This window comes from Vicugna pacos, chromosome 29 (assembly GCF_048564905.1).
Source record: "Vicugna pacos chromosome 29, VicPac4, whole genome shotgun sequence".
In the NCBI taxonomy this organism is placed as follows: Eukaryota; Metazoa; Chordata; class Mammalia; order Artiodactyla; family Camelidae; genus Vicugna; species Vicugna pacos.
The window spans coordinates 4,600,820-4,625,396 of record NC_133015.1 but is presented as its reverse complement, the minus strand read 5'-3'; the positions used below and the strand labels follow the sequence as shown (position 1 = coordinate 4,625,396).

The 24,577-nt window shown below is 39.7% G+C and overlaps 1 protein-coding gene across 1 annotated transcript in view; it reads left to right on the top strand.

The window, feature by feature from the left end:
* Nucleotides 1-1,667: 1,667 nt before the first annotated feature.
* Nucleotides 1,668-24,577, top strand: part of ATP6V0D2 (ATPase H+ transporting V0 subunit d2) — a 50,288-nt gene continuing 27,378 nt past the window's right edge. The window contains exons 1-2 of the mRNA XM_031692320.2: nucleotides 1,668-1,929; nucleotides 14,833-15,004. Of these exons, the coding sequence (XP_031548180.1) occupies nucleotides 1,800-1,929; nucleotides 14,833-15,004 (302 nt within the window). The 5' untranslated portion in view covers nucleotides 1,668-1,799. The remainder of the gene's footprint in view (nucleotides 1,930-14,832; nucleotides 15,005-24,577) is intronic.

Here is a 24,577-nt window from a genome sequence, read left to right as displayed (position 1 = left end):
TCTCGGTCTCTCTCCTTCTCACCTTTCTGAGATGGCCCACGGTCTGCTTATGCAGTGTGCATCTTCTAAGCCATTCTACCTGCTGAGTGTGTTGGACCACACTCTGTCTGTGGAATGTGTATCTCCCTAAGTCAACTTGCTTTCGTTTTACCACGTCTTGCTCTTGAATTCTTTCCTGCACAAGGCAAGAACCTAATCTCCGGCAACACTTTCACTCATCTGTATTCATTTCTAGTATCTGTAGTCAATCTACGGCTGCAGTTGACAAACAAGTGTAGTTCCAATACACTCACCATGATCCACTTTAAGCTACCATTGCAACATCATTCAACCCAGCGTTGAGAAGAGATGCGTGATAGTGCACTGTTACGTGAAGCATCTACTATATACATACAACAGACATAAAGAAACTCACGTGAATAAATAATAGTAAAATGATTAGGAAGCAAGGGGTTTGTTTTAGTAATTAATCTAATTGTAAATTTGCATTAAATTGAACTGTATAAACTGCTGATCTGCAATGCACTTTTAATCCACAAAAGTGGTAAGTTCATTATGATTCAACCAAAAATGTACCCCAGGAGTTTGGGTATGTTGTTTGGAGGTTTCAGTTGAAATTTGAGTTTTGAGCCTGAGTCTGTAATTGGGGGTGGCGGGTGGATAATGATAAAGATAATGATAAGAACCTTTACTGTGTGTTGAATACTTTGAAAGTGTTGGGCACTGTGCTGAAAACCTGGTTCTCTGATTTTCAGCAACTGAAACAGAATTTACATTGACTCCATCTTATTTAGCTTCTCCCAGTTTGGAAATACTGAGAAAGAGACTGGAGGATTTCTGACACTTTAGTTAAGAATTTGACACAATATGTATGAAAGTGAAATACTATATATGTAAAATCATGTTGGGAATATTTGATACAATTTTTGAACTAAGTATTGGGGAGAACCAGCACTCCTTTTGGTTGTGTGACACAACAGTTAAGTCCTGGCTTAATTACACTGTGCATTTTGTTTTGCCTCATGGCTTCTGAGAGCTGGCCCTTTATTTGTGATTTGGGTAATAATACTATCAGGGCAGATTCTCATCTGAGCAACATAAGATTCAAATGGTAAAAACAAAATGCAGAGTGCCTTATTAAAGGGTCGGATTTTGCAAGGTGCTTATTATTTGCTTGTTATTGTAGAATCACAACACTGTGTCTGTTCTCAGGATTGTTCTCTGGTCTCTGCCCCAAGTGGGGGGTGGGGAGGGGACCAGCTACCCGTCTTTGGCCACGTTCCGGCATTACTGGCCATGTGTCTCACAAACACCAGTTCTGCTTCATTAGCTTCTCGGGGTTCTTCAAACTGCCTGCTCGCCTTTACAGAAGTTAATTTTTTTTAAAGCCCTCTCTTTCTTCCTACTAATAGTCCTCAAGACATTTAGGACAAATGTAATTTACAGTTGAAAGCTCACAAGGTCAGATGGGGGAGGGATGTTTTCAAACCTTTCAGGGGCAGCACAGCTGGGGAGGGGCCAGCTGCTCTGGGAGGGGGAGGGCAGAGCCCTGACCCCCCCCTCCCTGCAGGGGGTTGCTTCCTGGGTTCACCCGGGTTATCTAGCTGATTCACTGTTGATGGAAAAACAGGGCTGGGCACGCTGTGTGGACAGTCACTGAAGGCGGAGGAAACTAGTCTTGAAAACCCTGACAATCAGCTGAGAGAGAACTCCTGATCGCTGCTGGCACTGTTTCCAGACGGGGCCAGTCTTCGAGGTGACCGGGACGCCGAGCTGCTTCAGCAGTGGTCGCGTCCCCCATGCTTGAGGGTGCCGAGCTCTGCTTTAACGTGGACCATGGCTACCTGGAGGGCCTGGTGCGGGGGTGCAAAGCCGGCCTCCTGACCCAGCAGGACTACGTCAACCTGGTCCAGTGTGAGACCCTGGAAGGTAAGTGCTGCTCTTCTCATCATTTCAAAAGAGAAAAAGGGCTTGATGCCACCTGCTGGAGTGTGGACCAGGGGCTGTGTTCTCCCGGACTGAGTCCAGGGCGGGCTCCTATTCCCAGGGTCCTGATTTCAGGGGTCTACAAACACGGATGAGGGGAAAAAAAGTTACATCTCCATTTTCAATATTCTCTAAGTGAAATTTAGCATTTCCCCTTATTATGAATATAGGCAGTGCATCACGGTGGTTAGCACTTTGTTACCAATAAAAATTCAATATTTTCATTTTCAATGATTTCCTGTATTCCTTTGTATGTACTTTCATTCTACATATTTATAAATACTATTTTGAGAAGGAATTCACCATAGTGTCCAAGGATCTATGGCCAAAAACAAAAACCTTGGTCTGGAGAATTTTATTCTATCCCGTTTCTCAGTGTCTATTAATATAAGAATATATACTTGAGGTTTGTCTTTAATGAAGTTTAAGATAAAAACCAAGAGACCAGGAGACAGGCATGTGGGGAGGCCATCCCTGGATTCAAAACTTCTGACTTTGACCTCTGCCGGGTGTAGGTAGGTAACCAGGGGCTCAAAGCCTCCAAGCCTCAGATTCCTTATTTGTAAAGTGTGGTTAGTAACTCCTGCTTTGCTGGGTTACTTGGATGAATAAACGGGGCAATACATGAGAGAATGTGTTAAGAACTGAAGCACTCTGCAAATGGAAATTACCCTTTAAAAAGAAAAACCACTTTGTTGAGGTGTAATGGACATACGAAAAGCTGTATGTATTTAATGTATACAAACTGATGAGTTTAGAGATAAATATACATCCATGAAATCATCATCACAATCTGTGCCGTAAACCCATCCATCACCTCCAAAGGTTTCCTCTTGCCCCATATTATTAATAATTGTGTGTGTATGTGAACTGTAGTCCCACAGTAGATCTCTAGGACGCATTCATCTTGTGTAATCCTTTGACGAATGCCTCCTCACTTCCCCCTTCTCTCTGGGAATTATCTTTAAGCTACAATATTTTCAATACCTTACCAAAGATTTCACACCTAAAATATAGTTTTTTTTTCATGGTAAAAACGGCTGCACTTGTTTATCTTGAAACATACTTATAAAATCAATATGTGTCAATAATAAGGTGCTTTAAACTGCTATATGTAAGACAGATATACAACAAATTCCTTCTGTGCAGCACAGGGAGCTATATTCAGTATCTCGTAGTAACCTATAATGAAAAAGAATATGAAGAAGAATGTAGTCTGCATATGTAGGACTGAAACATTATGCTGTACATCAGAAATGGACACAACATTGTAAACTGACTATACTTCAAATTTTAAAAAAATTTTTATCTTAAAAAAAAAATAAGATACTTTAAAATTTCCAGATTATTCTAGAAAAAGCAAGAAAGCAGTAAGAATCAAGACTGCCAGGAAGAGTATTAGAAGGCAAAAGCAAAACAAAAAACTTGAAGGTGACTTAACAGGCTTCTTAAGTAAGGCTAAGAGCCCTGAGGTCTCTTGTTTATGGTTCTGACCAGTTAAAGCCAGAGTTAAGGCAGAACTTCCCAAGTTGGGAGAGACATTCTCCTTTCATCAGCCATGGAAACAGCTAGAAAAAAATCTTTTAGGGATAACTAATTCTGTTGGCTACAAATAATTACACAATAATCCCAAATCCTAAATCACTTCAACATATTTAATTAGGAGCTTGGTACCTGGAGAATGTTCATCATGGGTAGAAAAATCAGCATAAATTGAGGTAGAAAAAATTAATGAACACAGGGCATACTGAGTGCTTCTGAGAGAAGTCATTTGAATGAATTCTGAATAGTTCTCAGTCAGCTTTTAAAGGGGCAAAGGAATGCAAACTTAAACACAAACCATAAATAAAATATGTTTATGATACAAAACAAGATTCAGCCAGCTCACTGAAGAATTCAGAGAGAAACCACCCTCAGCTCCAATGTGGGGGAAAAGGGAAGGTTTCAGACCCTCCTGAAGACCTGAAGAAAGAACTTTCTGGGAAAATTACACACAGGTGCATACGTACGGAATTTTACATGTAACATCAGGGGGTCGCGGACACCGGAAGTCACCCTGCACCCCCAGTAAGAAACCCTGCTATATACACCATTGCTTTATTATCATTATGTCTCATGGTTTCTACCATTCTTTCCTCCTTATAATATTTTTTTTTCAACCATTTGTTTCACAACTACGTTTGAATCTGTTGCCAATCTACTGTTTGGAGACCCCTGGGAGTATCAGATATGAAGCATCAAACTATGGGTTATAATGACTGTTGAGAAAATCAGTCTAAATAAAGTAAGGGTTTCATGTCCTCAGTTAACAGTCGAGGACACTGAGGCTCAGAACAGTGACTAGTTAATGCGGCTCCTTGTCCGGGGGGAGTGTACAGACATCAGCGTCTGTTTTTCCACCAAAACATCTGCTTCTGAGCGGGAACTGAAGATACACGCATGGGTCCCTGTTGCTCGCAGCTCCGTGTTGATACAGAAAATAACGTCTGCCTTGCCTGAATTTCATAGAACGTTGGGAAGTAAACCATTTGTGAAAAGCAAAGCAACTGTGGCACGTGTGAGTGCGCTGAGAAACCCAGCCACCTTCCCAGCTGGCTTAAGAGTGGAAGAGGAGAAATCAAGGACATTCATTGAGATAGAAGTTACGGACTTTTAGGGCTTCTGTTTACTTGTGCACAAAATATGCACCACACAAATGGTAGGTAAAGAAGAGTGGATAAAACAGGATCAGGATAGCAGTACCATGTGCTGAAGCCGGCACTTTCTTTAAAGAAAAGCTAACTTGGCAAAGATAAAATTTACCTTTAGTCTTCTTAAATCCTGTAGTCTTTATTAATTTTTTTTTGCTTGTTTGTTTGGAGCTGGGGAGGGAGGGAGGAGATTTATTCATTTATTTATTTACTTACTTTTTCGTGGAGGTCCTGGGGATTGAACCTGTCCTGGTATTAACAGCTCATTTTAGAAACACTCACTAGGAACACATCGGGTTTCAGGGAAACTTGCAACACAGAAAAATGAAGTCTGTCCAGAAAAGCTTTGAAAAGTCTTAGTATTTATGATTGTGCAAGTGTGGTCAGAAATACTCATATGCTCCAAAGCCTGACCCTGACTAACCGTCATCTGCATCGGTCACTAGGACCCTCTGTGACTCAGACCTTCCTGGGTACAAGAAAGGGAAGCTGGCTCACACGGCCTGTGCCTCTGGTCCTGCTTGGGGGCTGTGTATTCACAAAGAACGTTCTTTAAAAGTGCCTTAAAAAAGTTCTTGAAAAGTGACTTGAACCAGAATAATAATGTTAAAAAGACATAAAATAGTCTTTAAAAGAATTAAGACTTACTTTTTTTTTAATTAAATTTTTTTTTTACAGCAGTGGTAGGTTCCCAGCAAAATTAAGGAGACAGTACGGAGACTTCATCTATAACCCCCATCCCCAAACATGCACAGCGTCCCGTGTTACCAGCATCCCCCACCAGAGTGGTACATTTGTTACAATCAGTGAAACCAGCGAGTACATCATAATCACTCAGAGTCCACAGTTTACACCGCAGTCATTCTTGATGTTTCACATTCTGTGGGCTTGAACAAATGTATATAACATGTATCCCCTAAGTATTCTACGTAATACACAGTGTTTTCACTGCCCTTAAATTCCTCTGTGCTCTGCGTCTTCTCTTTCCCCCTGCCCCCACCCCTGGCACACCCACTGATGTTTTTAGTGTTTGCAGAGTTTTGCGTTTTTCAGAATGTCACACAGTTGGAATCATACAGTATGTAGTCTTTTCAGACTGGCTTCTTTCACTTAGCAATATGCATTGGAGGTTCCTTCATATCTTTTCATGGCAATACTGCTGTTTCCATCAGATTTAAAAAAAAATACAAGTAAGAGTGTTGTAAGTATTCTTTTCTCTTTGGAAAAAAAGTAGTAAAATTAATACTTCAGAGTTTTCTAAAATGCAAATCAAAACTACAATGAGGTATCAGCTCACACCCATCAGGATGGTCATCATTAAAACATCCATAAATGATAAATCCTGAAGAGGGTGTAGAAAAAAGGGAAACTTCCTACACTGTTGGTGGGAATGTAAATTTATGCGCCACTATGGAGAACAGTATGGAGGTTTCTTAAAAATAACTAAAAATAGACTTACCATATGATCCCATTCTTAGGCATGTATCTGGAGGAAATGCTAATTTGAAAAGATACATGTTCCCTAATATTGATAGCAGCACTATTTACAACAGCCAAGACATAGAAGCAACTTGAATGCCCATGTACAGATGACTGGGTAAAGAAGATGTCCTGTATTTATACAATGGAATACTACTCAGCCATTAAAAAGAATAAAACAGTGCCATTTGCAACAACATGGATGGACCTGGAGATCTTTGTACTAAGTGAACTAAGTCAGAAAGACAAATGTCATATGTTATCACTTCTATGTGAAAACTAAAAAAATGACACAAGTGAATTTTTTTGCAAAACAGAAGCAGATCTGCAGTCCTAGAAAAATCTTACAGTTACCAGAGGGAAGAGGAGGCGGATGGATAAATTGGGAATTTGGAATTTATAGATGTTGACTACTATATATAAAATAGATAAACAACAAGGTCCTACTGTATAGCACAGGGAACTATATTCAATATCTTGTAATAGCTTATAATGAAAAAATATGAAAAGGAATATGTATGTATAACTGAATAACTATGCTGTACACCAGAAATTAACACCTTGTAAATCTACTATACTTCAATTAAAAATAATACTTCAAAGCTCTAGAATTTGGTAAGAAATAGCCTTTTCTAAAATATGTGCTGAAAGTGTCCTCAGGCTCTCAGGGTGTGGTGAGTCTTTACCTCGTCCTCTCTGCCATAATTTTTGGGAAAGGAATGGGAGAAGCTGAGTGCATCTCACTAACAATTACTTCTTTTTCAGGGGACATGACTTTCATTCTTTTCCAACTGGGCCTTCAAGTGGGAATTAATTCATTTATTAAGCACTTCCTACTTAGAGCCGAGGGAGTCAAGATGAAAAAGATACTGTCCCTGCCCTAAAAGGGCTCCCATTCTTGAGACTAAAAATATTGGAAAAATAAGAACCCTTCATGAGGGCAGTTGGGCCTGAAAATTCTAGATGCATATACACTTGGCCTGGGGTGTCATGTAGCATTGTTTGGAATAGGAGAAGATGAAAAACACAAATCAAACGTCCATCCGCAGGGAACTGGTTAAATAAATTATGGAACATTCCCTTAATGGGATATTCTGCAACTATTAAAGAGAGAAAACATGAGGGTGCTTCTAAGAAGACTACTGATGAAGAAAGATGGTGGAGAGATATTAAATGAGGAAAGCCAGGGGAAGAACTATGTAGCATGGTAGATACTCTTTTACTGTAAAAGGCAGATCCATTTTTTTTAAATGTATTTTCTGTATGATTGGATACAGAGAAACTGTGAACGTTTCCAAATGCAAATAGTAGTTCCTGGGGCTGGTAATGGGTGGTGGGCGGGAGGAGGTAGGACACCTTTCATTGTTTACCTGGACTTATACCCACTACCTGATATTAAGCTAAGTAATTCACATAGAAAGAAGATTTATTTCTGAGGGCTTTCTCCAAGCTCCCTCAGACATCACCTGTACTTCTAATTATAGCATTTATTTCCTTGTATATTAAAAATGTACATACAATACTGACTTATATTAAAGATGCGTGTCCAATTCTGTCACTTTCCTGTTCAGACATCCTTCAGTGGCTTTCATCAGGCAGGATAAACTTCACTGAGTTTGAAAGTTCAAAGCTCTGTCCCATCCCTACCTGGTAAGCATTTCCTCAGAACCTTCCTGCCTTTTCTACAGTTATTCCTTTTTTTTTTATTTTGTATTTTTTTGATGGGGGTGATTAAGTAATTATTTATTTTTAGAGGAGGGACTGGGGATTGAACCCACGACCTTGTGCCTGCTAAGCACATGCTCTGCCATTCCCCCCAATACAGTTATTCCTTCAGTCACAAATTCCATTCTCCATCCTGCTTGCTGGAGAACACCCATCCCTCTTTAAAGTCTCCACTTCACAGTCGCTTTCTCTATAAACCCTTTCCTCCTGTCTCCCCATTGGGGTAAAACTGACAAGCCTCAATGTTGTGCTCTGCGATACTTGGTAAGGGACCTAGCTCTGTGTGACATTTGCACAGGTATGTCACCATGGGGCAGGACGTTTGTCTCCTTTATCTAGCCCCCTGAATGATCACAGTTAAGGGCTTAACTCCTGAATGAATAAAATAAATCTGTCGCTTCCCAGATTGTAAGCTTCTCAAGGGCAGAAACTATAAACGTATCTGATGGCAGAGGTGTTAATTAACTAGACAGGACAGTCCTATCACAATGTAAATGAATAGCAAATCACGGTGTACACCTTAAATATCTTACAATTTTATTTGCTGGTTATACCTCAATAAAACTGATTTTTTTAAGACATTTTTTAAGGGTAGAAACCACACCTTACACCTTTCTGTCTCCTAGCTGCCCAAGCCTAAGGCTGTTTTTTGCCCATAGGAAGAATCAAAAAGTAGACATTAGCAGTGTCTGCCTGTTTGAGTTGAAGTCCCAGGTCTCCTACTCTCCGGCTCTGGGATGTTAAGCCAGCTGCTTAACTTCTAGCCGTGGTGATTTCTTATCTGGTATCTCCCTGGCCTAACTCCCAGTTACTGGGGGAATGAGAAATTTCTGAAGATGTTTTGTAAACTGTAAATCATAAGAATTCCTGGGAAGTCATAAGAACCTCCCCCCCCCGCCCCGAACTGCAGTGTATACACAACACTCCTCTGCTGGACTTTTCTCCCCATTTCTCAGTTATGGTTAATGGTGTTTGGTGTATGATTCTAAATAGTTGTTTCTGTTCTCCTTCAGCGAGCACTAGTTTATCTTGGACACACTCATTCTATAAATAAATGAAAACAATAAAAATTATAAGAAGGGTTTAAGCCTATAGGGAACCACATCTGGAAGGACAGCAGGCTGGGAAAATGCCAGTGAGATGGGGATGGGGGTGGGGAGTAGAGCTGAGATGGCAAGGTATTCTAGGCCCTCGGGGAGAATTAATGAACTACACATAGAAAAAAAAAATAAAATCGGATGGGTGGGAAGGAAAGAAATTTGGCTGCAGTACTAAAATACCTGGAGATAAGGCAGGAATTTAGGCTGGGAAAATTTTTGAAGGACCTTGAAGGTCTAATTATAGAGCTTCAGAATATTGAATGAGGGCAACAGACATGTCTGAATTGTTAGTCAAATACTTGTAAGCATGGAAAACATGAACAAGTTATTTCCCTGACCCTCAGTTTTTTCATCTATGAAATGGGGATTATTGTTAAGGTTGAGGGATAATGTATATTAAAAATCATTCTATCAGTGGTAAAACACTCTCCAAATATTATGAAAGTTGCTTTTAATTTGCCTAAAACTCAGTAGCTCGAAGCTGCTTATAAGATAATCATAAGGTCAAAATATTTCTTAGGAAAGATTAAACACTGAGGCATGGAATACATGAAGAGAAGGGAGCCTGGGAGAATCTGTCAAGAGATTGCCATGGTGATCTAGGCACCAGGTGCTCATTCTAAACTAGGGATATAAAGAGTGGAAATCTGAGAAGATATTAAGGAACAAAGCAGGGGATTTGGGGTTAATAAAACACCAAAGAGGACTTGAAGTTTTATCACCATAAGAAAGGTAGTATGTTAGCAAAAATGGAGGAAGAAGTGTCTGGTTTTATAGATATAAATAGATTTATTAAAATCTGAGTAATTAAAAGATATGATGGTAGACTCTAATATATATATTAAGAAAATTCAGGTTTAGAGAATAAAAATCAATGCCTTAACCAATTAAATCAAATTATTTTGGAAGTAGTTGGGTACAAGTGAGATTTATAAAAAGCTCTTCACCCACATCATCTTTCTAAATCCCCACAACAACCCAAAAATGTAGATTCAAAGGAGAGACAAATATCTATGAAATCTCATATGTGGAATCAAAAAAAAAAAAAAGACACAAATGAACACATTTACAAACCAGAAATAGACTCACAAACATGAGAAACAAACTATGATTACCAAAGGGAAAGGGGCAGGGAGGGGTAAATTGGGAATTTGGGATTAACATATACACCCTACTATACATAAAAGATAAACAATAAGGACCTGTATAGCACAGGAAACTATATTAAATAGGACATGGGACTATAGTGGAAAAGAATCTGAAAAAGAATGTGTATGTATATGTATAATTGAATCACCATGCTGTACATATGAAACTGACATAACATTGTAAATCAACTATAAGTCAATTTTAAAAAAAAACCTAAAATGTAGCTTCTATACCCATTTTGCAGATGAGGAAACTGAGTTCAGAAAGATCTGAAGGATAACTTCCCTAAATTCAGCACCAGCAGAGGGTAGGGAAGAGGCAGGGGAGCTGCTCAGAGCATCCTTTACAGGTACTTCTGAAAGTACTTCTTTGGCATAAGCTACCTGGGAGGTGAAAGGTCTGGACATTCATTTTTATAGAGTCCCAGCAGGATGCTGCGCAGATAAAAATAATCTGCCTAACAAATTATTAGAGAGGCGGTGACAACCAGATAGTCGTCCTGCCTCATTAGCCATGTGATCTCAGGTAATTCCCTGAACCCGGTGACTGCAACCCACAGAAGACGTGTTTTTACATTATGACCCATTACGAATGTACACACACATGCAGGCACATGTACATTGATGATTCTCTGGGTGATATCCTCTGATATTTGTTCTAACAGCTGAATCTATTTCGCCTATGCTATTGTGTTTGAGACAGATAACGTTGATTTAGTTGGTAGTGATCTCACAGTTCCTCATTTGAATAAAAAAAAAATGCCACTTGCCACACTACTTTGGATGAAAAAGAGTGTAATTTTCCAAAATGTTCTCTGTGGGTGGCTCCATTGTTTTCTAGTGGCTTGGGAGGTTCTGTACCATACTGTTTCCAAAGAAATCATTCAAATTAATGTGTTCAAGACTTTCAGTTCCTACAGTTAAGAAGCTTGTTTATTCCAAGTGTATTTGACCACAAAGTGTTATTCATCATAGCTATTTAGATAAGCACTTGGCAAAATGCAAGGAAAAAAATTATGTGATCCTATTTTTTTTCCATTCTTCAGTTTTATTAGGTAGCATTGTTACAATTTGACTGCACATATACGTGTAAGTACATATACACAATATATTACACATATTTTTTAAATTTATATATATGTACTGTTCATTGTTGCTAAGAATGTTTAGAGCTTTAGCTTTTTAAACTTACATAGTTACCAAAGGAATAAAGCCAACAACAAAATAAGAATTAATTCAAAAAGATACATACACCCTGCTATTAACAGCAACATTCTTTGTAAATGCCAAGATATGGAAGCATCCTAAATGCACATCAATAGATGAGTGGATAAAGAAGATGCAGCATATGTATGTAATGAAATACAACTCACTCATAAGAATGAAGGATATTTTGCCATCTGTGGCCCTTCATTCACTTTTTTTTCTTTTTTTCACTTCAAAAATGAGAATTTTATAACTGGCACAAACATTTTCATTGCATCAAAAGACAACAAAATACCCAGAAATTAATTTAACCAAAGAGATTACCCATACTCTGAAAACTGTCAAACACTGATGAAAGAAACCAAAGATGATACAAGGAAATGGAAAGATACCTTGTGCTCTCGGATTGGAAGAATCAACATTATCAAAATGGCCATACTACCCAAAGCAATCTACAGGCCCAATGCAAACCCTGTCAAAATACTCATGACATTCTTCACAGAACTAGAACAAACAATTCCAAAATTTATATGGAACCATGGAAGACCCCAAACTGCCAAAGCAATCTCTTGTAGGTCTTTTTTTTTCTCTCTCTCTCCTTTTTGTTCTCTTTTCTTACGGCTTGATGACTAGAGAAGTTCCTTTAACATTTGTTGTAAAGCTGGTTTGGTGGTGCTGAATTCTTTGAGCTTTTGTTAGCCTGTGAAGCTTTTGATTGCCCCATCAAATCTGAACAAGAGCCCTGCTGGGTAGAGTGTTCTTGGTTGTAAGTTTCCCTTTTCATCGCTTTAAATATATTGTGCCCCTCCCTTCTGGCCTGCAGACTTTCTGCTGAAAAATCAGCTGATAACGGGAGTTCCCTTGTATGTTATTTGTGGCTTTTCTCTTGCTGATTTTAATATTTTCTCCTTATCTTTAATTTTTGTCAATTTGATGACTATGTGCCTTGGTGTGTTCCTCTTTGGGTTGATCCTGTGTGGAACTCTGTGATTCCTGGACTTGGGTGACTGTTTCCTTTCCCAAGTTGGGGAAGTTTTCAGTGATTATCTCTCCAAAAATTTTCTCAGGTCCTTTCTCTCTCTCTTCTCTTTCTGGGACCCCTATAAGGCGAATATTAGTGCACTTCATGTTGTCCCAGAGTTCTCTTAAATATGATCCTATTTTAAAAACTCTAAAATGATAAGCACTATTATTGTTATTGACAGATAACGATATTATCTCAGAGCAAATATTTCAGGTCCTAAGATTTTGTTAGACTTTGAATGCAGGTGTCCCTTGGATCATCTTGGGGCTGGGGAGACAGGGCTCCTGTTAATCCCAACTGGTTCTCCACAGATCACAGTATCACAAGATCCCTTATAGGGTCTGAAACATTTGAGACATTTCATTTCAGAGTCTCACTGGCAGCTGAAAGGTTTGGAAGTTATTTTGCATAAAAGAAACATATGTCCCATGAGCAAAATATCATGGTTTTGGAAGAAATACCATTTGTGTCACTTCTGTTGGCAAATATTCCTCCGTGCTGAGAATGCAAACTGTCATACTGAATAAAAATCGGAACTGTCAAAATAGAAGCCAAACAAGACATGGCAAAAGAGTATAATTTTTTAAATTAAGTTAATTAAATAGGTAATTGGGCAAATAAATTCTGGAGTCAGATGAAGAGTGTTTCTGATGCATGATCTAATCCAGATACTGAGAGAGAATGCCTGTCAGCTGAATTTCAGAGACTCAGAACCACCTGAGAGCCTTTGAACCCATGTTCCCCCCAGTTACCAGAGCAGTTAGTTCATAGCCCTCAGGGGCTCCCTGTGATCCTCAGAATTAAGGATGTCACACGACGCCTTCCTGGGGACAACACCTGCTCACTTCTGGCTTCATGTCCCACCTGTCCGTATCACCCGCTTAATGCTTCAGCAACACTACCAGTTGTTGGGATGTGTTCCTTGCACTCTTACATAGCACCTTAAGGCTGATCTCTGACTTAAACCTCCAGAAACTTTCCTAGGCTCTTTTGCTCTCATCCCTATGAATCTTGCTCTCATTTTCTATGTTCCCATAAATCAAGGTTCTTATCTTCATCACTGAACTTACTGCTTGAATCATCTGTTTGCTGTGCCTCCACCCTTACCAGATTGTGAGTTTCCTTGAAGAGGAGGAATATGTCTTGGCCATCTTTGGGTCTCCTGTGGTTTACAGCACATAATAAATGCTTGATAAATGTCTAAAGGAAAAAGACAACAAGGGCCAGGATACTGTACTGGCTCCAGTTGTGTGCTAGATGATGCCAAAGACATTTGTGATATTCAGATATTTAGAACACTTAACTGTTGAGTACTATTCAAGGAACCAAAAGGTAAAAGACATAACCAAGAAAGCAGAACCACGTTTTTGAGTTACCATGTCAAGTCTTTGTAATATCCTGGGACAGGTGCTGTCCTGGAAGTATTCTCCAAGTACTTTGAGATCCAGGTCAGTCCGATTGAATCAGTCTGCCAGACAGAGCTAAGGATTTCCGGAACAACTGATAAATCTAATTTAATTGGTTGGCAATAAAATACAGATTTTTAAGGTGTAAGGCTAGCTTTGAATCCATTTATCAATGTGATCTTGATTAACCTCTCTGATCTTCAGGATTCTTACCTGTAAAAGGGGATAAAAATCATTCCTCACTCATAGGGTTGGCATGAGTATTAAATGAGATAATACACGCTTGATACAATGCCAAGTACACAATGAGCACTCGATCGCTAGTAACTTATTTTAATGTTGGCATTCTTTGTAACGACCTATCTGAAAAGAGTGGGAGGATGCTAGAGAATGGGATAGGGGGTCAGTATTAACAAAAATGTAGATGCTGGAAAACAAATGGTTTGTTCAGGATAAAGTGACAATAGATGAGATTGGAAACCGTTTAAATTATCTGGCAATTTAAAGGTTGCCTAGCATGGTCCCATTGAAAGGATGCTGAAAGTTAAGAATGAGGAGAGCCATCTCCTAGTTTAAGCTTCTCTGCTGTTATAGCACCCATTGAGCCTCACTGAAGCTCAGCACCTTCACTGGTGATGAAGGGATATTGATGGCTGCCCACTCCATCTCCCACACCCACAGTAAGTATTAGTAATAAATTTTTCTTTTCCATCTAGCTGGGCAGTTTTCAAACGACTGAAGTCAGCTCAGGTAAAACGAGTCTGCAGTCTCTGGCTAGATGGTGTCTCATGTTCTTTTCAGCTGTGCTAAACCTAGACTTTTTAGGTAATTGAAAATTGTTATGTTGCTCTAAAATATCCGTATTAACACTGAATTGAATAAGAAACTTAGTACTCTAGAGACCAACACTCAAGTCTAAATCACACGTAGACCTTATGTTAAGGTCTAGTAAGATAATAATAATTAGATATGCGTTTATCATAAAGTTATTATAAGTTCAATGAATGTTGTAAAGGTTATTCGTGCTTACCCAAAGTTTGACCCGATTTGGGCTTCATTTCATTTCAGATCTGAAAATTCACCTCCAGACCACGGATTATGGCAACTTCTTGGCCAATCAGACAAGTCCGCTTGCTGTCTCCACCATTGACACGGAGATGAGGAAAAAGCTATGCAGAGAATTTGAGTATTTCCGGAATCATTCCCTGGAGCCCCTGAGCACCTTTTTCACATACATGACGTAAGTGGTCACAGGAAGCCCTTCTCCTCCCCAGTGTGACTGCGCCAACCACCCCCGCGACAGATACGGGTGGGGTGTTAGGCTGGCATGAGGCTTGAGACCTTTAGTATTGTTTGTGAGGTTGAATACATTCAGATCTGAACGGTCGATGAGCTCCCAGAGCCGCATTTTCAGCGTTAGAAAGCAGAGTACGTTTATTGATCCACGTGATTCTGTGGGCGGCGGCGGCTTCCGTATAAAGCAGTGTTTTCACTTAAAAACGTAAGTAAAGCTGATGCTTCAAGTGTTCCGGCTGTTGGAACTGAAGGGCGATGCCACGTGACATTTTCGGATCACTTGTGCGGATGGGGCTGAAATACCCCAAATTGTTCTTGAGCTATCCCTTGCTTCCCCGCGCAGCCGCCGAAGGGGCTCGTAGTCGCATGTGCTTTATGTCCATCCTGCTCCACCGGCAGTGGCTCCAGTCTTTAGGTGTGAAGGCCCTTCTTCCTAAAAAATGTTTGAAGTTCTGTACAACAGTAAATTGTATTTATTAATCCAGTTAATGAATTATTTCCAGTGTTCAAAACTTTTAAAATTGAAGTATAGTCGTTTTACAATGATGTGATAATTTCTGGTGCGCAGCATAGTGATTCAGTTATACACACACACACACACACACACACATATATTCCTTTTCATATTTTTTCATTATAGGCCATTACAAGGTATTGAATATAGTTCCCTGTGCTGTACAGTAGGACCTTGTTTTCTATCTATTTTATGTATTGTATTTAATATCTGCAAATCCCAGTTTCCCAATTTATCCCTCCACCCCCCCCAACTTTCCCCTTTGATAACCACACGTTTATTTTCTATGTCTGTGAGTCTGTTTCTGTTTTGTAAATAAGTTCATTTGCATCATTTTAAAGATTCTACATAAAAGTGATATCATATGATATTTGTCTTTCTCTGTCTGACTTGCTTCACTTAGTAAGATAATCTCTAGGTCCGTCCATGTTGCTGCAACTCTTTTATGGCTGAGTTGTACTCCATCTTCTTTATCCAGTCATTTTTACACGGACATTTAGATTATTTCCACGTCTTGGCTATTGTAAATAGTGCTGTTATGAACATTGGGGTGCATGTATCTTTTCCAATTAAAGTTCCCTCTGGATATATGCCCAGGAGTGGGATTGCCAGATGATGTGGTAACTCTATTCTTAGTTTTTTGAGGAATCTCCGTACTGTTTCCCTAATGGCTGTCTAGTGCTCAAGACTTCAGACCTCTCTAGTTGACCTACCTGACAGCTGGGAAAGAACACCCACAGTATTTGAGCTGTTTATTGTAGATACACAATTTAGATCTAATATACAAAGTTAGGAATACCAGGCCCCGGCCCTAGGCTGGCTGCGGAAGGCATAAAAGGAAAATTCCCCTCTATTCACATGTCCCCTTCTTCCTCACTCAGTTCCTCTCCCCCCAAATAAGCACTTCTCAGTTTCTTCCATAGTTTTCTAGAAAAAATATTTGCATTGTGTAGCGTATTGATACACACTCAACCCACCCTAGCTCCACATTTCAAATGTCGACAAATGGAGACACTTTTTTCCTCCACTTACTATTTCTTAGAAATGTTCTCATGGACATCATTCTCTTTTAATAACTGCATAGGTGTTCGTGTTTGGTGTTACATCCTAACTCAATTTACCAGGCGTCCATTAATAACTTTTTTTCCATTACAAACAGTTTTGCAACTAGCTTACTACTGGGCAGGTCTCGAATTTATTTCTAAGCTGAATTTCTAACAGCGGAAGTCGTGAATCAAAGAATGTCGCTTTTTTGTTTTGGTAAATTTTGCTAAGGTTGAACACAATGAAAATAATGCCAATTTGCACCCCCAAAACAGTACGTGAGAAGGCCTGTGACCCTATACCATTGTCAGCACCAAATACTATCTTTTTAATGATTGCTCATCCAATAGGTTAAAAAAATTGTATCTCTTTCCTTTAATTTATATTTCTTTATTAGCAAAATGGAACATCTTTTCACACTCACAATTCATGTTTTTGCTACCTGCCCAAACACTGTCCATTTTTTTATTGAAATATTCAGCATTTTTTTGTTGATATGTACGGGCTCTTTGTAAATTAAGAAAGTTAGCCTTTCATTGTGTTGCAAAATTTTTGTCTTAATGTGAAATAATTTAATTTTTACAGGTTTTTTTTTCTGTTGCCATAGAAACATTGAAATTTTTTAATTAGCTGTAATGGTCAGTCTTTCATTGTAGTCTTCTGATTATTGTGTCCTGCTTAGCAAGGCCTTCTCCACTCCAAATAAATAAATTCCCCTGTCTTTTCTGCCATTCTTTTGTTGCTGTTTTTTCCTTTTTTGTATTTAAAACTTCGGTTCACTTAAAATTTATTTTGGTGCAAGGAATGAGACTAGGAATCCAGATCAAATTGTTTTCACCAAATAGCTCTCTCGCTGTTTCGTGTACCATTTCCATAAATAAGCGAGTGGAAGAAATGATCATAGTTCAAGGCAGGAAGCAATCGCTGATGTGCTGAGACAGAGACTGAGGCTCAGATTGCCTTTGTTCCTTGCTTGTGCGATCAATTCTCCTATCAGCGCTGTAGCCTAGGGTTTTATTTATAGGCAAGAAACATGCCAACATTTTTTTAAGAATCCACCAATAAACAACTAGTCAGGGGTGAAGATCAGATAAGAACTTAGGTCTGACTCAATCCAAAGCTGAAGCATTTTCTGAGAAGGATTCTAGAAAGCCTTCCCTGAAGGGCTGACTTTGTTGCCTCGCCTGGAAACAGGGTAGAATTTGAGATTCAGGAGAGGGCTGAGCGTCTGGGGTTGAAGAACGCATGATGAACAAGTGGTCAGTTTTGGCTGAAGTAGGTTGTGCAGAAAAGGAAGGAGAGAAATGAGGAAAGGAGGCTAGAGAAAGAAATTCTAGCCCGATTACGGACTCTTCAGTGGCAGGCTAAGGAAGCTGGGCTTTATCACGTCAGAGTATTTTTCGTGTGTATGTGTGTGTTGTTGGTATCTGCAAGACCCTTAAAAATAAAGATCTTAAGCAAAACCCCAAATGTAAAAGAGGTGTAAGAAAAGGCCAGCTTTGCTCCCAGGATTCCTTCTTTTCCATAATGGTTGTGGTGAAGTAGAACATGCTCGAGCTTTGGACTGAGCCAGATCCGAATTCATATCTAACCTAATCTAAGCCTAAGAGAAAGTCTTTGCGAACAGTGATGCTTCCTGCACAAATGTCTGGCACGGGTAATTATGGAGACATTAGAAGTTCCTGAGCTTGAGACAGGAGGGAAGGGAGAGCAAGATAAAGAGATGAGGTTAGAGGGAGGTTCCAAGTCACAGCACCAAGAAAGTGTTACCCCACAAGAGGAAGGAAAAAGACCCCAGTCCTTGTCTTACCCGAAAGAGAAGAACTCAGATGGGAGACGGAGCATTGTGTAGTGAAAGATTTTAAAGGTTTTATTAGCAAAGGGAACGCACGCCTCCAAGAACAGGAGGAGGGCTGATCCCAGGGCAGACAGCACTGGTCCCTGTTTGTCCCCTTCTCTTACATCCTCGCTTGGAGGTGGTCTCTTGACTGATTGACGGCTTTTGCCCCTGGAGGGCTTAGTCATGTTTGTCCCCTTTTGCGCATGTCCTTACCCGTGATGCACACAGAAAAAGCTGTACAGGGGAGCCTAAACCGCATGCTAATTATATTACAACAAGCACTGGGCCACGTACGGTTAGGTCCTTGTCATGACCCTGCAGTTTTCGACTGTCGAGTTCTTACCGGTTTCTTGCGGGCACTCATTTGGAGGAAGTGAAGCCCCTTTATGCTGAGGTGGGCAGACCGCCGTCTTCCAGACCATCCTCCCACTCCTCCGCATATCTGCCCAGTGCCCCCGTTTATCTAACTACCTAACAAGCTGAAAGACAAGACAGCCCTGGTTGTGTGGCAGTAGGAATGACAATCCAAATGCTAGACAACACCTATGGACTGTTCCTGTATCCCAAGGCTCTGCTAAGTGCTTTACAGACATTGTCTCATTTATCGCTCCTGACAGGTCTTGCTCGGTTCTCACCATCCTCATTTTAAGGATGAGGAAACAAATCTGAAAAGTGGAGGAGTTGTGATTTGAAATAAATGTTAGCAGTAGGCTTTATAAGATGATTTTGCTCAGATTTTAGATGAGTTCAGAAAATCTGACCCTTGATGATGAGAGAAAAGCGTCCAATTTTAAATGAATCAGAAAGCTGCCAGGTTTTGTACTTTAGGGGTTGAGAAACAGTCTCACATGATGGAAATCTGCCCTAAATATATTAGGAAATACTCAAGCTTTAAGAATGACTCTGAGTCGGTTTGGTCAAAGGTCCTTCTTACATGATGATTCCATGATTTGTTTCCTAATTGCAGAATCTGAAACCTGCAAGGAGCCTGAGCATTAATTAAGCAAGCTGTCTTATTTCATACAAATTACCATGTTGGTCTAGTTAAAATATACTGTTTCTTAAAAAGTTACTTAAAATTCCAAATAATTCTAGTTATTAGCAATGTTTAAAAACTATGTATAAGAATACAGATAATCACAAAGCCCTGGGGCAGAATGCTGATGCAAAACTGGACATGGAAACACAGTTTTGATAGTATTAGTATTGTTAGCAGTGTTAGTGATGGACATGTTTTAATTTATCTTCTGCCTCTCTCTCTGTTTCTCTCTGCCTCTTTGTCTCTCTCTCTGTTGGCTATAAACTCTTTGAATAAGTTCTTTCAGTATCTCTATCTGGACTCACAAGTGCATAATGGACACTGAATATTTGTTGAAGTGATACATAATCATGTATTTAGTAATACCTTACGCAGAGCCAGAAAAATACTTCCAGACAATTCAGAATATTTTTTTTAAAGTTTTATTGAGTTATAGTCATTTTACAATGTTGTGTCAAATTCCAGTGTAGAGCACAATTTTTCAGTTATACATGAACATTCATATATTCATTGTCACATTTTTTTCCCGCTGTGAGCTACCACAAGATCTTGTATATATTTCCCTGTGCTATACAGTATAATCTTGTTTATCTATTCTACATTTTGAAATTCTAGTCTGTCCATTCCAACCCCCTGCCCCCTTGGCAACCACAAGTTTGTATTCTATGTCTATGAGTCTGTTTCTGTTTTGTATTTATGTTCTTTTTTTTTAGATTCCACATATGAGCGATCTCATATGGTATTTTTCTTTCTCTTTCTGGCTTACTTCACTTAGAATGACATTCTCCGGGAACATCCATGTTGCTGCAAATGGCGTTATGTTATCGGTTTTTATGGCTGAATAGTATTCCATTGTATAAATATACCACATCTTCTTTATCCAGTCACCTGTTGATGGACATTTAGGCTGTTTCCACATCTTGGCTATTGTAAATAGTGCTGCTATGAACATTGGGGTGCAGGTGTCATTTTGAAGTAGGGTTCCTTCTGGATATATGCCCAGGAGCGGGATTCCTGGGTCGTATGGTAAGTCTATTCCTAGTCTTTTGAGGAATCTCCATACTTAAGACAATTCAGAATTTTGTATTTTATATAATGCTTGACAATTGGTTATTTACTGGCCAACATGTTCAGGGTAAAAAGCAGATGTCATTTTTGTGTGCCTAGGTCAGTGTGTACAATATATACTGTTTAATCTGTTTAGTTAAGGCTTGCATTCTCCAATTAGCCACAGTCTCCAACACTTCTTTGGTCTCATGACCTTCAGGCATTTAAGTTGCTTATCAGACCCATGAAGAAACTTACTCTGACGTAGATGTTTCACCTGCATCTCTACACCAGAGTACTACAAAGAAGTGTTTACGTCTCCAGTTTTCAAATTAGGGAAATGGAGGGTCAATGATTTATGTATATTTCAATATTATTAAGAGATCCCAGGCCCATCAGTCTAGAAAGCTAATGATCCTGCATTGGCTCAGTAGGTAATAAAAATGCAAGCAAATCAGAAATACCTGTGGGTCTTTGAAAAATAAATGTGTTCCTGATCCCTGTCCCAGGGTAGTCTAATCTAGTTGGCCTTGGCGAGGGGTCCACCTGCATTTGGAAGGCGCCCAGATTATTCTGGTGTGCACTGCTGATTAAAAATGTCCCATTATGGTGCCTCAACTACATGACTTGGAGGTCAGTTTCACAATTATTCTCATGAATTTTTTCACCACAGTTAAGTACAGGGAAGGCATTCTCTCCCCGTCAGGGATCAGAGAACTCAACTGCTCAATCCGTGATTTGTCCCGCCATGTCCTGTGACCAGCCAGCCCCACCAGCACCCAGGTGTGCTCTGCAGAGCCTAGAGATGTTATCGTAGCAGAAGGTGTACCTACGCAGGAGAGTTGTCTCACAGTTCTGAAAACATTTTTCTTACTTCTCTTCTAGAACGTGTTGCAAAGTTAAGTGTCTATCTAGCACCTGCGAACTTCCATCAGTAGGATTACTTCCTGTCCTACTAGGAAATGCCGAGGGCATCATTATGAAAGTGAAGTCAGTCAACCCTGATAGAAAAGGTCTAAATTTAAGTTGGTAAAATAAATATAACCTAAGCATTGCCCATTTGTGTGCTATAATTACTGTATATGTGAAACTTGCTTTGAGCATCTGGAATGGATATTTTTAAATGCTTAGTAGCAAAGAGATCTGGAGGTTTTGCATACTATAATTACACACAGTGGTGTGAAACATAGAAATGAATCCAGTAACATTTTAATGAAAAGACTATATAATATAGACTTGGATTGTTTTGTTTTTCTTCCCTCCTACTCAACACTTTCCAGCAGCATTTTGATTTCTCCTATCTTTTGAGATTAGCCATCTTTTAGTATTCAAAATTAGTATTTATAAATAATTAGAAATTTTAAATAAGTACATTTTTCTCAATATAGGCAATATACATTTTTCTCAATGTAGAAGGGTTATTCATTTTCTCAATATAGTATGTCGAAGGAAATGTAATCTTCAATACTTCCCACTAGTATCAGCCAAGAATTGTAGGTGAAGGACCACTCAGAGAACAAACCTTTAAGGAATCATTTATAAAAGCTAATCAAAGTTCTTGGCTCTCCCAGTGATGCTTTACATCCCTTGTGCAGGCTTCACGCTGTGTGTGCGGTGAGGGGTTCCACTGCTTGGTTTCCTATAAAGGGTTTCTCAGGGAAGTCCTTAGCAAAGTGGATTAGTTGTTTGCCCCATCACTTGTTCGTCAAAACCCTGAATAACGTAACTCTGAGTCACTGAGAACTTACATTCCAATGGAGCAGGCAGATGTGTCCACAAAGGGCAAACAAGTAAGACAGAACTAAGCAACAGCTGTAATAGAGGCTTGAACACTCCGTGGGAGGACTCTGGAGGGAGAAATAACTAATTCTGATCTTAAAGGATTTTTCAGAGAAAGTAGAATTTGAACCAATAGTTTGACTGGGCATCAGATTGAAGGAATAGTCTTGCATCTGAGGCATTAAAATGTTTCATATCTGGAGATGACAAGTCATCTCAGGTAGGGCTGGAGCCTAGAGCAGGAGTGTGGACTGGCTACCAGAGTCAAGAGCCTGGCCCGACTTTGGGATTTGGCCTAAGTCTCTGTAAGTGACAGCCAATCAAGGAGAGCTTTTCAGAATGGGTGCTGCCATTTGCATGCTTCAGGCGCCCGCGTCCTCGCAGCTAGTGAGTGCAGACGCCGAGGTGCGGCATCGGGCACTCCAGCTAGCATTTCAAAGGTGCTGCTTTTCCTTTTTTGTTTATTTATTTTTACTCTTCAATTCTTACTGCCTTGAAAAGTGAGGGGGAATGATCTGATGTGTATTTTAGGAAGATGAATCTGTTGATGTGGTGAAACATGCATTGAAGAAATGGGACCTGAAGCAGAGAAACCATAGAGGAAGTGATTTTAAAAGCTTTAGACTGGAAATATCAACAGTAGAGAAGGAAAGGAGAGGACAATGGTTAGATGCATTTGAGAGGTAGACTTAACAGAATTTAGCGTCTTGATCTGTGACGAGTGGGGGAAGGCAGTTAATGGTTCCTGGGAATCTTAAGCTAAAGGAGGAAAGAATTTGCAAATAAGATAAAGGATTTTGTTTTTATTCCCAATCAAAGAGAAGCAGTAGCCCATTTAAGTTAGATAAAATTATATAAATAAGTCAGCCATCCTTAATCTCACCATGATTTAACATATTTTATACTCTTTCTATCCATTTTGGAAGCATTAAAGTCACTCTGTAAAAATAACTTATTTTTAATACATATAATCAGCATTTTTTTCATGTCAAAAGTCTTTCTAATGTTTTTAAATGACTATATAGACTTCCATTTGGTTGTGAACATTTCAGATGTGTTTCGCGTCTTCCTTACCTCTAAGTCTGCCTAGTATTTAATTTGTTAAATTCTGATTTCAGGAATCAAATTCCCAGTAATATTATGAGACTGACTATTTGACAGCACTGTGCATTTGTGATTCTGATCCTTTGGCCTGAAAAGTTCTTCTGGAACCGATTGCCCCAACTGGAAGGCTTTATATCCAGAGAGTCCACGTGAACGTTCACGGGGAGCGAGTGCAGGGCGAACGTGTCTCAGCTCCAGCGGCTGATAAAGCCTTCCGCGTGTAAAACTCTCAAGCACTTGAATTGAAAACCACTGGTGCTCTTCTGCAAAAGCGATCCTTTGTCTGTAACTGAGTGATTTCACTTGATCAGCATAACATTCATTGACTGCTGTGAATGAAGGCCTATGCTAGGTTCTAAGATTAGAGATAAACTGAATACAGACTTTGTTCTCTAAGCCCAGTGGAAGAGTTACTTAAGGTGCAGATTCTAAACCATTCCTCTAAAAATTATGTTTTAGTGGGTCCTGGAATGTGGTCTAGGAGTCTACACTTTCTTTAAGCCCTCTGGTGACCCTGATGCCAATGAGAAATTCCCAAGTGAGCAGGTAGGCTGAGTCTACGATGTACCAGTTGTGGGACCCTGAAAAGAGTTCCTTGGTCACTCAAAGGCTTGGTTTCCTCATCTAGAATAATAATAATTATGTGCAATACAGAGTTGTGAGCTTCACTGAAAACAGAACCAGCCACATATTTTGTGAGGCCCAGAAATCAAATACAGGGTCCTTGTTATAAAACGTTTAGTAATTTCAGGACAACAGCAGAGAATTAAGCTAAGCCCGGGGCCCTTCTAAGTGTGGAGCCCTGTGTGGCTGTACAAAAACCGCACATCCATGAAACTGGCTGATCGAAAACATACGCACATATATATAGTAGGTAAATAAATCCACACATACAATATAGCCACATACATGTACGCAAGACTGTAGCTAACTTTACACGTTAGGGTCTAATCACCTGTGAAAGTCAGAAAAGTTTGCATAAAGGAGGTGATGCTCAGACTGAGGCTTGAAGGATGGGACCCTGGGAGGCAAATCCAGCAGAGAGAGCAGAAACACAGGCTTAGCCTGTCCCGCTGTTGGGTTGCCGATGCCACTTGACATCAGCAAGAGTAGTGTCTGAGGGTTAAGGGTGTTAAGGTAACAGATGCAG